This window comes from Sebastes umbrosus, chromosome 4 (assembly GCF_015220745.1).
Source record: "Sebastes umbrosus isolate fSebUmb1 chromosome 4, fSebUmb1.pri, whole genome shotgun sequence".
Taxonomy (NCBI): domain Eukaryota; kingdom Metazoa; phylum Chordata; class Actinopteri; order Perciformes; family Sebastidae; genus Sebastes; species Sebastes umbrosus.
Window position 1 is genome coordinate 7,121,425 of NC_051272.1, and position 15,314 is coordinate 7,136,738.

A 15,314-nucleotide genomic window follows, 5' to 3' on the forward strand; every position below is an offset into this window, starting at 1 on the left:
AATCAATATCAGGACGGGGGGAGTCACATTTTCACCAACTTTCAAGTAGGGCTGCACTACTTTCATTATCAATTAATCTGTTATGTCTATTATGTTAAAAGTAGTGACAATTATCCATCACAATTTTCCAGAGTTCAGGGTGACATCTTAAAATGTTTATTTTGTCCAAACAACCCAAAAGATCTACAGTTTTGCAGTAATATATGACAAAGAACCCACCACAAAACATCACATTTGAGCAGCTGGAACAAGACAATTTTTGGCATTTTTGCTTGAAAAATAAATGAAACACTTATCATGATAGTTGCCGATTAATTTGTTGTCGATCAACTAACTGATTATTAAACTAATTGTTTGAAATTTTAGGATTTACCTGCATTACTCCAACCAGTGTGTGTAATGTTTATTACAGTATAGCATTGTGCCAATATGGCTAATTTCTACAAGTTTCTTAAAAAAAAAAAAAAAAAAAAAAAATCGAGCCAAGATTAGCACTGGAAAAATAAGTTAATTGACAGAAAAAATTATCAGTAACAATTTCGTAAATTGATGAATGAGCAAAAATACAAAATATGTGCTGTTTCCAGCTCATCAACGGTACAATTTTTCCAAACCTTTAGAGACCCACATAGACCCATTTTTGACTTTTTTTTTAGGGGGCTGCTTATGGACCCCAGTATGCAGAAATATTAAAATACACCATTTTTAGAATAGGCAAAAATAACACATTTGTACTGCATGGAAAAAAACGGCAATCCAGCGAGTCTCAGGGGTTAGTTGAATATTTTTGGGGTTTGGACTGTTATTTGGATAAAACAAGAAATTTGAAGGCGTCACATTGGACTCTGGGAAACTGAAATGGGCATTTTTTTGAAGATTCATTACGATGAAAATAATCATTGCAACATCTGATATGTTACATTTTAAGTTTTTAATTATACGACCTCCATTAGGTCATTTTTTAATAACCTGGTTTAATGACAGTTTAAAGACACACTATCTAAATTAGGCCAGTGATGTCGGAGATGCCACAGATATAACCTTTAATATCACATTTAATGGACAGACAGCCTGATTCATGAGGACCAGCTCCCTTCCTGTTAACTATAGCCTCCTGACATAAATAACAAGGTGGCAGCTCACTATGCAAACAGAGCTATTTGTAACTGTCTGAGGCCTATTTGTGATGATCTGCTGGCAGTTTGATGATGGAAGTTAAAGTTACATCCACATCCTATTTGTGGCACCAGATCCACATTAAGACCCCTCATCCATTTTAGCTGAGCCCCTTAACTGGACAGATCTGTGTACAGTGTGAGGAAAAGGCTGAGAGCACAAACGGAGTTGTGTTGGAGTGAAAACTGGAGGACAAAAATAAATCACAGCGGAGAAAGACAAAGGCAGCAGTGCAGAGAGAGAACAACATATTTGCATGGGTGTGGCGACATGTAAGCTATTCTATAATTACATCCAATTTATTTTACATGACTAGCTCGTTTCCTAAATGCTACATAATAGGGGGAGGAAGAGAAGAAAGAGGAGGAGGAGGGAGGAAATCCATTCCTTGTCATAAATGTGTCCACATGTGGTGCGTGCGGCTCCACATTTGAAGGCTCTGTGCATCGGTGCAGATGCGTCTGGCAGAAATGCGCTGACTCCTCAGAGGTTGTGATATAGATAACTGAGGTCTTCCAGCAATGCTGTGGCCAGTCGACTCGTGAGTCTATTTTGGTGCGAGTTGAGAATAAGTGTAGGCCATGCTAAGCATCGTCCTGGAAGGGAAGAGCCCTCTGTCTAGAAATAGGGTCATGGCGGCTAAAACACTGGAAACGTATCTGGGTTTCACTCAAATGACTGTGTTACAGGGCAGGCCTGTGATTTCATCATTTTAGGGGCAAGGCCACTTGGCCTTTGGTTTTGTCAATTTTTTGAGGGCACATAGGCCAAATGCCAGGGCAGCAAGGCCATCAAATGAAACAATGATTCCACAGAAATAATGAATTTAACCGAAGGGTCAAGGATGATTTTATTTTTGAAACATTTTATATAAGGGCATCAAAGCTAGGCAGGATGCCGTGGCCGCCAGTGAAATTCCTGCCCTGGTTACAGGGCAACCTGTCATCATGACAGAAGGCAGTTACTATAGATAATTGAATATATGATAATTTGAGTCCTGCTGCAGGGACTGTCTCTACTTCAGAGAAGTCTATAGTCCTGCTATTGTAGAACTTCCCCTAACTTTGTTTTTGGATGTTTGCAGGATTGTAACTAATGATTATTTTCTTTGTGAAAAAGTTTATACTTACAAAAAGTTTCCCAGAAACCCAGGAAACATCTTCAAACTACTTGTTTTAACAGTATAAATGCCAAAAGGTATTCAATTAAAAAAATATATAAAACAGAAAAAAGTGGCAAATCATCCCATTTGAGAAGCTGGAGCCAAAAAATACTTGGCATCTTTAATTACCAAGTTTTTCTGATGATTGACTAATCAATTAATTGATAAACTGTTTAAGCTGTAAACACTTGTAACTTTTTGTAAATGCAGGGATTAGAGGTGAAACAAGCAGTTAACTAATCCATTATTTCTTTAACAGAAAATGTATCAACATTATTGATAATTAATCAATAAGTAATTTATCAAGCAGAAAAGCAAAACATTCACTGGTACCAGCTTCTTCTCAAGTGTGAGAATTTGATGTTTTTTTTTCGTTTTGAATCATTGTAAATTGAATATCTTTGGGTTTTGGACTGTTGTAATAGGACATTGCCTCTATTTTTACATTTAGACTAAATATAGGGTAGACATTTAGACATAGACTAAACAAGGACTGTAATCTTACTTAACTGCTGCACTTATTACAGTTTATAATGAGCTGAAGGCTTAATTACAGGAGCAGAGAGCATAAGCGTCTATCATCACCAACTCTAACAGCAATACTATAAAATAATATCATCTGGCAGCCTGAGTGCACTCCTTATAGTGCCATAAAAACAAAGTGATGTAAGGTCAGTGTATCTTACACCGTAACGAGCCGAGTCTATTCACAGCTGGCCTCTGCTCACTTGTTGGAAACACACACTCCTCCGTCAACTAGTGCTGCAGGCAAAGTAGGTGTTATTCATAGCTTCCGTCTGGGTAACTTGGCTAACACTTAAACACTTTGGCTAACACGGGAAGTAGACCGCCTCTCTTTTAACTTGAAAGACAAGCATGTGTAGAGAAGCTAATACAGCACGATGTGAGCTCTCCCTCAGGCCGTTTCTCTAATAAAAGAATGTGGATCATAGCAGGAAGATGCAGAGCTAGATGCAAACAACAAAAGACACAGCCAGTGCTCTTCGCTCCAGACAAAGCAACAAAGAATAACCCAGACTCCCCGGTGGCAGTGTAGAAGATTTTAACAGAAGAAAATCCATTATTATTGACAATATAGTCGAGCTATAACTGAAGCAGAATTTTCCACGTTGAATCGACTTTTGGGCAGCAGCCGTACGATACAGTAATATCTCAGCGGGTATTCAAGAACATTAAAATGTTTAGAAGAACAGCATCATTTTGTCTACATGCACAACTTTGAGGAATCTTTTGTATTTTTAACCACCTGTAGTTTAGGGCTGCAAGTTTATTTTCATTATCAGTTCATCCAGGGCTCCACAGTGTGACCATTTAGTCGCATTTTGCAAACATTGTTGGAGACACTGCCCCTAAAACTTACAAATATGCCGCCCTTTTTTTCAAATCTTCAGTGTTTGTGTGTCCCTTTCCACACCGACACCGAGGCGCAGGTTTGCGGTGTATTGTATATGTATTTATTTGTTACATTTTGTTTAACAAAGTTAAGAAAGCAATGTTTAAGTCAAGCCTAATGTTGCCTTACACGTGAAAGAATGATCCCAGTCACTTCCACACAGTGAGGCTTACAGCTTATTTTATAAACACTAGTATCGGATCGGCACTCCGTATTGGCTGATCGATATAGGGACTGAAAAAGTCGGATCGGTGCATCCCTAATTTAAAATGGTATTTTGACAAACATTTCACATTAAAAATTGCAGTATGTCATATTGCCATTTCAATAAAATTACAATTAAATGTGCAAACCTATTCCAAATTAACACCAACATAGTGTTTAAATACATATTCACCTGCAAATTTAACATATACTTTAATGCAGAAAATGTGTTTTTGAAAATAACATCACTGTCATATCCAGCAATTCTGGGAGACCAAGGATATACAGTAAGTATATTCATGCTTGTTCAGTTCACACTGAATTTTTGTGACTATATTAAACTGTTACCGTGTGTATTGTGCTAGTATTCAGCTTAAGCTCCCAGTGTGAAAGTGTAAAACACCTGTAACACGACACATGGGTATGAATATTACATTGGACTAATAGTTACAACAACGGGAGGAAATAGAGAACAGCTCGAGACCAACACACACATGCAGATTCACAGGACGATGGGTCAGCGGCTAACTCCTGACAGACTGGTTTGGCTCAGTGGATGTGAACAAAGCCCGAGATCTAGAGAGGCTTTGGATCCGTCGGGGCTTTTGTGTTTGCATAGTGATGCCATGGGTAACGAACACGCATCTGAACGTCCCGTATCCCAGCTCCCACTGGTCCTCTGCCAGTCCTCTACTGGCCCTGGCCATGTCACTGGTATTTTCTGCTCAAAAAAGTATCTAACTCTTGCACTTTGTCAGGATTTATATCAAAATGGTTATTTTTTCCAACAAAAAACCGACAAATTGTCAGTTTTTAAGGGGAGACACAACAGGTGAATAAAAAAATTAACTAACAGATATCATTATGAAACTTCCCCAGTTTTCTGAAAACGTATGTTATCAAACTCTGCTAATTTGCATAAATTTCCAGAACAGAATCTGAAAATTGGATGAAGGCAGGTTCACAGTTCTTGTTTCATTTTGCTGACATATTAGAGTCAAAGGTTTTTATAGACAGAGTTTTGGATATATCTTTTTATCACTCCATAAATCAGAAAATACCGTCAACAACCATAAAAAAAAACAATTTTCGCCATGTTTTTAGGAATAAAATGTTCTATAAATCAGGCTATGAATGATATATGAACAAAACCCTCTGTAAAAACCTTCAGAATATAGATAGAAATGAAACTGGAAAGTTTGGTGGATGTAAGTGCTACTGAAGTGGAGATTTCTGGCTCAGAGTCTGAGAACAAAGTCATTTTGAGAAAACAGCCTTTAAAGATATGTATTGTAAAATCCCATACATTTTACAAGACACTACAGGTGAATAAGATAAAAAAAACAACTAATAGATATCACCATGAAACTTCCCCAGCAGATTACTTACATTAAGACAATCGTTTTTGTATTACAAGTTTTCTGAAATGTTATGTTTAAATGACAACGAGGCATTATCTAATGCTAACATTAGGTGAATTTAGGAGAAATTTACATACGCAAATAGAGAAAGTAGTAAAATAAACCTAACCTAACCTAAATGTGTATTTTGGATGTTTCTTTCCACTAGTCTAAAAGAAGACATGTTATGGAAGCAAAATTACCCTAAATCTCAAAATTGACCAGTGCAAAATAAGTAGATTTTGGCTATATTGTATTGTTTGAGGAAACCAGTTCCTTTCCACATGTTTTTCTGTTTTTTTAAATCATTCTGCACCCCACTTGTCTTCTCAGTAGAGAGGCCCCTTCGCCTCTGTTTACACTGTAAACCCCCACAGCTATTGTCAGCTGCTGTCTCTTGTCATCTGAGTTAACGCCTGGTGGTCTGCAGGTCATTAAGTAATAGCAGATAATCGTGCAGCTCATTTTAACAAGCTTTTTCTACCACAGTTAACCCTGTCTCTACAGTACAACCTGAGGCTTAGACAGCACTTATACCAGTTGCTGCATGCCTCCATGTCATTACATTAAAATACGCCTGTAACTTAAGCCTTTAGAGGTTTAGGGACCTATTTAATTTCATTAGCGTCATTGTTGTGCCCTTCTGCTGAGCATCGAAATCAAGTTCATACAGGGGGAAAGAAAACTGAATTTTCATGATGCGATACGTCTTGTGATTTTCTCGGCTACTTCATGTTATTGAGCGCTTAATGACCTTGGTAACAGCAGCCAAACAGCAGCACACAATGTTGTTACAGCAGATATGAACACAGACAGTCACTCCTTCTCGCTTTGATCCGCACCGCTCATCGGTCACCGCCTTCAAAAATAAATGAGAGCTGCTTCAAGTTTGTTCTATTGCGGTAAGCGTCCCTGCAGGCAGGTTTAACAAGTCCTCAGCTTTGCCTGAGCCCTTCCCCTCAATGTACACCTACCATTTAAGACAAACTATTGTGACGCCTTGCACTGTGCAAATAAGTCCACTGCCGCACAATCTATTTACTGTAGCCCAGGAGGTGCTCAGGTAATAACATATACTATGGACGCAAATACATGTTGGAAAGCAAATGTTTTTTGAGCTTTGTGCTGCTTTTCGGAAGTTTAAAAGAACAGGATGGCCTCTGTTGAAATAAGCTACGGTCTTAAACCGATTAACCAAGCTCAAGTGAACCCCTCATTCCGTAAGCAACCCTGTTTATAAGTTACTAAGCAATCTGGGATCACGCATTATGGCTTAAACTGCACATTGCAATCGCTGGTCTCCAAGATAAGCTGCTCAACACTTTTTCCATTACATTTCAGGCATTTTGTTGACACATGGTTGCTCCTGAGGAATGAGCATACCCAAATATGTTGGAGCTAGTTGGGTTTATAAGCAGCTGAGCGAATGAATTGTCACACCCAATTTGAACTGCACGTGCACGGTGAGACTTGTCAACAGTCATGACAAACTATTTTGCCAGTTGGTAGCAGTTAAAACATGCCACTGCAAAACCATTACTAGAGCTGGGTGTCAGAGAGGGAAAAAAAGCTGTTAAAACAGCTGTACTAATTACAACACTGGTTTTACAGGCTGATTTATCCTGAATGCTTCAAAACTGTAGATTATTAGTCAATTTTTAAAGCCTAAAACTGCCCAAGATTAACTGTACTTTTCTGGGTATGTCTTTGAAAAAGCACTGGTTTTACATAAAACAGATTGAAATGGAGCGTGGTAAAAATCAGGGCTGTAATTTTAGTTTCTGGAACCTGAACACAAAACACATCAACCTCTTACTGGGGGAATGCTGTCTACACTTTTACTGCAATTTGCACGCTCTTGGAACGACTCTTTTAGAAAGTGCAAGTCATTTTGAACACATACTTACAGTATGTCCAGTTTGGACAAGCATGTATTTTTGATTTTAGTTAGTGGCCATAAATAGTTTTGCAATTTACCTTCACAGCAAAGTAGGGATGCACAATATGAAAGAGAAAGAGAGAACGAAAAGACTGCAATATTGCACTTTTTTGAGTTGAAAGGGAGTATCAGAACAAAACTGCACTTTGAAATGTAACTATCATTGTTTTTTATTGGTGTCTTTTGTGTTCAGCCCAATGCTTTAAATCTTGTGTTAACCAGAGATGTGCTCACAAGTTTCTTAGAAATAAAGTCATTCAGCATTAAAAAAATGACTAAAGGCTAAAAAAGATTAAAGAAATCTTTGTCGTCTAAGACCAAAACAACCGATTGGTCAACCAATTGTCTAAGAGGAGGCAGCACTATGAATAATTTCCTTTCATTTTTGTTTAATTCAACAAGCAATTTATCATATTTTAGCAATACACTGAAAGCAGCAGAAAGGCAAAACTAAGTAAACTTTAATATCTGTTTATTTTACGCAAGTAATATCGTTATCGCAATATTCAACAAGGTAATCACATACTGTATATCTTCCTCATATCATGCAGCCATACAGCAAACTTCCTGTATCAGATTTAGGGTAAGAACCCGGCTTTTATGTCAATTTTGTTGCTTCACACATTCATATGAGTTATGGAATTTGATACATTATATTAGACAGGTGATAATTCAGCTCTATGGCCAGTTTTCAGGCCATAGTTTGTGGTCTTTATTCTATAGTCTAAGATCCAGTACAACAGCACAACTGTAAATTACAGCCTCAACTTGTCTATTGTCGGTTATTTTCTCGATTAATCGATTAGTTGTTTGGACTATAAAATGCCAGAAAATAATGAAAAATGTTGATCAGTGTTTCCCAAAGCCCAAGATGACATCCTTCTTTAGTCCACAACTTAAAGATATTCAGTTTACGGTCATAGAGGAGTAAAGAAACCAGAAAATATTCCCATTTAAGAAGCTGAAATCAGAGAATTTTTAATTAATTAATCGATTATCAAAATAGTTGGTGATTAATTTAATAGTTGACATCTAATCATTACATCAGTATAGGTGTTGTTATTTTTAATGATCACTCAGTGCCACCAGAAGGTTTTTTTTCCACTAACTGTGCAACTTCAGAGGGACAAACAGAAAGACACAAGCAGATCACCTGCTAGAGACACCTGACCACATTACAGGCTCCAGAGGAGGACGTGGCACTCTTAAAATGCACACTCAGATACTTTCTTACATTGGTAATAGACATCATTGATTTGTGATTTGAAGGAACTTTTTTGTAATTAACCCCAGTAATTCACTTTGGTTTACTCACTTTTCCTCAAATTGCATGTTCTACTCTGCTTCAGTTGGGCAGCCTGTGATTTCACACAACTCCCTGAATGACTATTGCCCCTTCCTCAAAACACTTATTTTACATCATCAGTGTCAAAACTGGTGTCTCTGTCTCTCTTTTATGATACGATTTCTCCCTTTACGACTAAATGTTGGCACAAAATGGCATCTCTAGAAAGAAGTAAGGCTGCATTATATGAGGAAAATATGCAATAATGTTGTTGACAATGATATTACTTGCGATAAATAAACCGATATTAAAGTGTACTCAGTTCTGCTTTCAGTATAAGGCTAAAATACAACTAATTGCTTGTTGAATTGAAAAAATGAAAGGAAATTATTTCCAATGTTCTTTTCTTGAACAAATTTAGCATTGAACTGCACAAAAGGCACCAATAAAAAAGAATGATAGTCACATTTTAAAGTGCAGTTGTCTACCTCTTTCAACTAACTAAAAAACTGTAATATCACAGTCTTTCGCAATGTGCTTATCAGGGAAGTTGACATTGCGATGATGTTAAAAAAAACAATATATTGTGCAGCTTAAGAAGGAAGCCCTTGCTCTTTGAATTTTTAAACATTTTCTGCTAAAATGAACCACTGCTGGAAAATGTCTTAACATGACGTCACATCAACTAGAAGCAAAATATCTGAGAATAAAAACAAAAGTGTGTCAGCTGCTTAGCCAATTCTAAGTCCCGCCCATTCCGGTGGACCACCATGAGACCTTATTTCAGAAGAAATATGAACGGTATAAGCAACGGAGAGAGACCATTTTTTTTTGGATCCCGTTTGAATTGCGCCATGAATCACACATGTGATGTTTGTCAATTTAAAAGATAATTTTTCAAGTCAAGAAAGTCTCAGTTTGTTGTAAAACTGTTGAAGTATCAGACTGTGAAAATACATAATTAGAAAGTACTACACACCCAAAAGTCGCGTAATGATGACGTCTCTCTCTGAAGCTACGATGCCTGTGTGTTTCGTACTGGGATGTACTCGTACAGGTCTGATCGTTCTTTTGTTTCCCGGCTGATAAAAAGACCAGGATTCCCTGAATAAAACACATCAGGTAAGATAACGTAATTTGTGAAAATGTGGAACATAGATAAGTTAGCTAGCTAGTGTTGGTGACGTACAGTATATTGTGTGAGACAAGAGATGTAGTTCAGTGAGCGGTTTCACACAAAACTAAATGATACTACGACAAATCTACGACAAACCTACAAGACTTTCTTGACCTGAAAAATTATCTTTAAAATTGACAAACATATGTGTGATTCGTGGTGCAATTCAAACGGGGTCAAAGAAATATTTATCTATCTCCGTTGACTACCATTCATATTTATTCTGAAGGGGCGTGTCTTTGGCTCTCTATTGACGTTTTTGAACAGCATGAAAATGTGGATTTTCCCCTTCAAAATAGGAAATGGAATCAGGAAGCTCTGGACAAACATGCTCCACACACACACAATGATGATGATGATGTTGATGATGATGATGCACTTTTGTGAACAAATGCACATGAGGGTGAGTATTAGACACAAATGAGCAAAGTGGAAAACGAACAGATACAGAGGAAAAAATGCAACAATACAGCATTTCATAATGATCAAAATGGTCTCTGAAAGGCCTTGCCTTAGAGCGACAGAGGGGGGGACGGAGGGGGAGACTTGTTTCCCATTATGCCACTGTCACTGTGCCACCTCACCAGCTGGGTGGGAGCGGCCTACTCCAGCACAATATAGCACATTAACTGTGTGTACTTGGAGGAGAGGAAGCATCTTTTCTTATAAAGCAAACAGATCTGTAACAGCCAGGCTTGAATCACTAGAGCCATGAGTGGGCTGCCTACAAACAAAGAGCAGACTTGACAGCGTTGCAGGAGCTGCACTGAACGGCTCACTATCCTTTCATTGAAACCTGGCTGTCAGTGAAGCTCTTCTTTCATCGATTAACTGTCTCTCTGACCGCAGGAGGCTTTGAGGAAGAGGCCAGGCTTCAGGAGACACAGGCTGATTGTCTCTCTCCCACCCTCGCTCCGTCTTTCTTTCTTTAATAGCTCAGCCCTTACAAGAGATGATATCATCCCTCCTCATGCATGCATGCATGCAAGCCAGAGTGTGCTGGAGACTGTGTGTGTGTGTGTGTGTGTGTGCACCTGTGCAATGGGTGTGATGCTTTGTGTTTTGGCAAAGAAAACATACTGTGCATCACACTTTGGGGGAAACTGCAAAACCTAGCGGAGGTGGACCACAAAGCTGCCTACAAAACAAAGAGCAGACTTGACAGCGTTGCAAGAGCTGCACTGAACGGCCCACTGTCCTTTCACTGAAACCTGGCTGTCAGTGAAGCTCTTCTTTCATCGATTAACTGTCTCTCTGACTGCAGGAGACTCTGAGGAAGAGGACAGGCTTCAGGAGACACAGGCTGATTGTCTGTCTCTCTCCCAGACCTCGCTCTGTCTTACAATAGATGATATCATCCCTCCTCATGCATGCATGCATGCATGCCAGAGTGTGCTGGAGACTGTGTGTGTGCACCTGTGCAATGGGTGCTTTGCTTTTTGGCACAGAAAACATACTGTGCATCACACTTTGGGGAAACTGCAAAACCTAGCGGAGGTGGACCACAAAGCAGACCGAAAACCTGTCATGAAAAGCCGGTAGCAGCACCAAGAGATGCCCGTCTGGAAGTGGGTCAAATGAAATGAGGCTGATAATGTAAAGATACTGTGTGTGTGTGTGTGTGTGTGTGTGTGTGTGTGTGTGTGTGTTTGCAGCTGCTGCAGGTGTTTAGTAGATACAGGCTGATTGTCTCTCTCCCACCCTTCTTTCTCTAATAGCTCAGCCCTTACAATAGATGATATCATCCCTCCTCATGCATGCATGCATGCATGCCAGAGTGTGCTGTGTGCACCTGTGCAATGGGTGTTATGCTTTGTTTTTGGCACAGAAAACACACTTTGGGGAAACTGCAAAACCTAGCAGAGGTGGATCACAAAGCAGACCGAAAATCTGTCATGAAAAGCCGGTAGCAGCACCAAGAGATGTCCGGCTGGAAGTGGGTCACTGTGCTAAAATGCAATGAGGCTGATAATGTATAGATACAGTGTCTGTGTGAGCTGATGCTGCAGGTGTTTGCTAGGCCCCGCGGCTCTGACTGACAGGTGTCACCGGGCCAATTAAGACACGCATTTAGGTAAATTAAAAGACACGTCAGTGACTTACCTCAGCGCCACACGGACTGAGCTCTCGTCTTGCCCCGAAGTCATGATTCCTCACTCAGTATAGTCGATAAATTAAACACTGGATTTGTGTGTTTAGGCTCGTTGCCCTGGCAAAAAGATAAAAAGTGCGCACTCCTCCTCCAGCAGGCAGGCAGGCGAGCGGCCCGAGCAACGGCAGCTTTCTGCTCTCACCTCGACACCTTCAGCTTCGCCATTTACTAAACAAACACAACAATTAGGGTGTTTTTAACGGTGATATCAGCGGAGAGGAGGTGAGGCGGTGCGCAGCTTCATCCTCTCGTAGTTTGGCCCCGGATGATGCTTCAGCTGCGGCTTCAGCCCTCTCATCAACGGCAGACTGCTGCTGCTGCTGCTGCCGTTGGTAGGTAAGCAACCGTCGTGCACGCGCACCGTTCACATTAACGCATGATATAAAACTGCCCTCACGCGCCGCTGAGCCTCGTTCTCTGCTCCGTTGGTTCAGGGAGCGAGCCGCAATGCGTCAGCAAGCCACGCCCCTCTCTGGGGAGAAACAAGATGACGTCATGATAGGCACATTTGTTTTTTGTAAAAAATCAGAAATATACTTTTATTTTGTAAAGATTTAAAGCAATTTTTATATGACTATTTGTTTGAGAGGTTTCTTTTTTCTTTTCTTTTTTATTATTATTTTTATGTGGTTGTCATGTTTTGTACATTTATTGTAAAAAAAAAAATCTGAAATATATTTTAATTTTGTAAATATTTAAAGCAATATTTTTGTGACTTTTTTTGTTTGAGAGGTTACGTTATTTGGTCGTACATTTATTGTAAAAAAAAGAGAGATGACGTCATGACATGCACATTTTTTTGTAAAATGTCAGAAATATACTTTAATTTTGTAAAGATTTAAAGCGATAATTATGTGACTTTTTTGTTTGAGAGGTTTCTTTTTTCTTTTCTTTTTTAATATTTTTTATGTGGTTGTCATGTCTTGTACATTTATAGTAAAAAAAAATCAGTGATATACTTTAATTTTTAAAGATTTAAAGCAATAATAATGTGGCCTTTTGTTTGAAAGTTTTTTCTTTTCTTTTTCTTTTTTCCTTCTTTTTTATTATTATTTTTTATACGGTTGTCATGTCTCGTACATTTATTGTAAAAAAGAAATCTGAAATATATTTTAATTTTTTTAAAGCATTTAAAGCAATAATAATGTGACCTTTTGTTAGAGTTTTTTTCTTTTCTTTTTTCTTTTTTTCTTATTTTCTTATGTGGCTGTCATGTCTTGTACATTTCTTGTAAAAAGAAAATCAGAAATATACCTTAATTTTATAAAGATTTAAAGCAATAATTATGTGACCTTTTGTTAAAAAGTTTTTTCTTTTCTTTTTTTCCTTCTTTTCTATTATTATTTGTATGTGGTTGTCATGTCTCGTAAATTTATTGTAAAAAAAAAATCTGAAATATACTTTAATTTTGTAAATATTTAAAGCAATAATTATGACTTTTTGTTTGACAGGTTTCTTTTTTTCTTTCTCTTTCTCTTTTTCTTTCTTTTTTAATTTCATTTTTTAATTATTATTTTTATGTAGTTGTCAATGTTTGTCTTTTGTTAGTGTAGTTTTCATGCAACTTTGCTTGTATATTTCTTGTAAAAAACAAAAATAAGCTCTAAGCTCTGAGCTTCAAACAATTAATTGTACAATATACAATTGACCTCAAAAGGTCTGATTCATTTGATTACATTCTCAGGTACATTCCACATAGTGCAATCAAAATGTTCAAATAAAAATAAAGAAAAGAAAATTGTTCTGCCATTATTTCTGTCCTTTATGAAAAATGAACCTCCATTAAAGCCAGTTGTACTCTACTGTAGTTCAAGGCAAAAGGGTCAAGATAATCTTCATTATATTACAGTATGAAATACTCCAAAGTCAGTATACAAGATATATAGATATTTCTTAAAACATATTAAAATGAGAATGTAATTAGTTTGTTTATGAAGTCCATGTGAAACATTAAAATGTGTTCTGTAATCTACGCTTGTGAAATACATACTGTACCTGCAGGTTTAGTGCAATCTATGAAGTAACGGTCTGTATGAATGATGCTAGTTCACTTCTCACTCACTTAAGGGAACTTTTAGTGCCACCCTGTGGATATGAACCATCATGATACTGTGTGATTGGACAGATCTGTGGGATCGTACGTCAAGAACAGGGAACATAACTGAGTTTTTTTTAGTAAGTTTCGTAGGTGCTGACACAGAATGTCTTTTTGATCACAGACAGAAATTCAAGGTCAAAATTTACCATGAAAACATAAATTTAATATCATTTAACATGAATGCTGGGCTGCTGTAGGAATGCTCATCCAGCTTTTGGCACATTTTACTGTGTATTATTGTCAGCACAAGTATCCTGTTGCTCTGATTACACAGAAATACCTTTGATATATTTAGCTGGTGTATTTTACACTCAATCTAACCTGAACATAATGTAACATCTATCAGAAATAAACTGCTAGACATGACAAAACTTTGAGCAACAATTTAAAATGGATAATTTTTTTTCTTTTAGGACATCCTTCTTTACATATACTGGTCAAGGACTTACAAATATAGTAAAAATAATAAATACATATATAAATAAAATAAAAAAACTAATAGTAAAATAAAAGCAAACTGACATTTTTGATAATAAAGTGGGATAATTATTATATATATTTTTTTCCCAAAATTATACTACATCCACAACATATTGTCCACAGCAATTATCTCTTTGAGTATGTCATGTGTTATTTACATCATATATCTTCAATATATAGTCTTTGTGGCCACTGCGTATTGTTTGAGCTGTCCGCGTTTGTGTTTATGTGTTAAAAAAACATAATAAAAATAAAAATATTGTTAAAAAACAAAACATTATAACCATGGCAAAAGGCAATGAGCCAAGCAAGGCAAGGCTACATATTTAAAGTTTGTGTGTTAAAGCCTGCAGCAGCACTCCATCCTACCACTTCCTGCAGGGCAATAACACCATGAATACAGGAGTCCCGTTACAAGCCTATCAAGTTACCGGGACAGGGGGGGAGGCACAGCAAACTACAGGCTCACTAATGACTAGACGCATGTCAGTACATATTATAGTGAAGACAAGCCAAATGCTGCATGCCGGATGCTCTACAGAGACCGAAAGTTTTAGAAAGACTGTTTGAAAAATGATATCATAAAAAAGAAACTAACCCAAATAATATGACCTTTTACATTCACTGCTAACCTGCACTCACTGTTTGGGTCAGGGTCTCCATGTGGTCAGAAATACTATCCCAGTCTGAGTTAGTTATCAGCTTGTTACTCGATAATGTGTTGCCTCTGGTCGACAACTGTTGCGTTTATACTCCTAATCAAATTGACTCTCCTTATAAGTAAAGCTCTCTTTGAACACACAGGTTACACAAACTGTCGGGCTGGT

At 37.8% G+C, this 15,314-nt stretch overlaps 1 protein-coding gene across 8 annotated transcripts in view; it reads right to left on the reverse strand.

Moving 5' to 3' along the window:
- The window catches only part of kif21a (kinesin family member 21A), a 59,738-nt gene extending 47,416 nt beyond the window's left edge, over window positions 1-12,322 (reverse strand). For 4 of the 8 annotated variants that reach the window (XM_037767480.1, XM_037767479.1, XM_037767481.1 and 1 more), the window contains exon 1: window positions 11,861-12,321. In XM_037767480.1, the coding sequence (XP_037623408.1) occupies window positions 11,861-11,904 (44 nt within the window). In that variant the 5' untranslated portion in view covers window positions 11,905-12,321. Of the gene's footprint in view, window positions 1-11,860 lie in introns of all 8 variants that reach the window. The other 4 variants (XM_037767484.1, XM_037767483.1, XM_037767482.1 and 1 more) reach the window with 2 other exon arrangements.
- Between the last annotated feature and the right edge of the window lie 2,992 nt (window positions 12,323-15,314).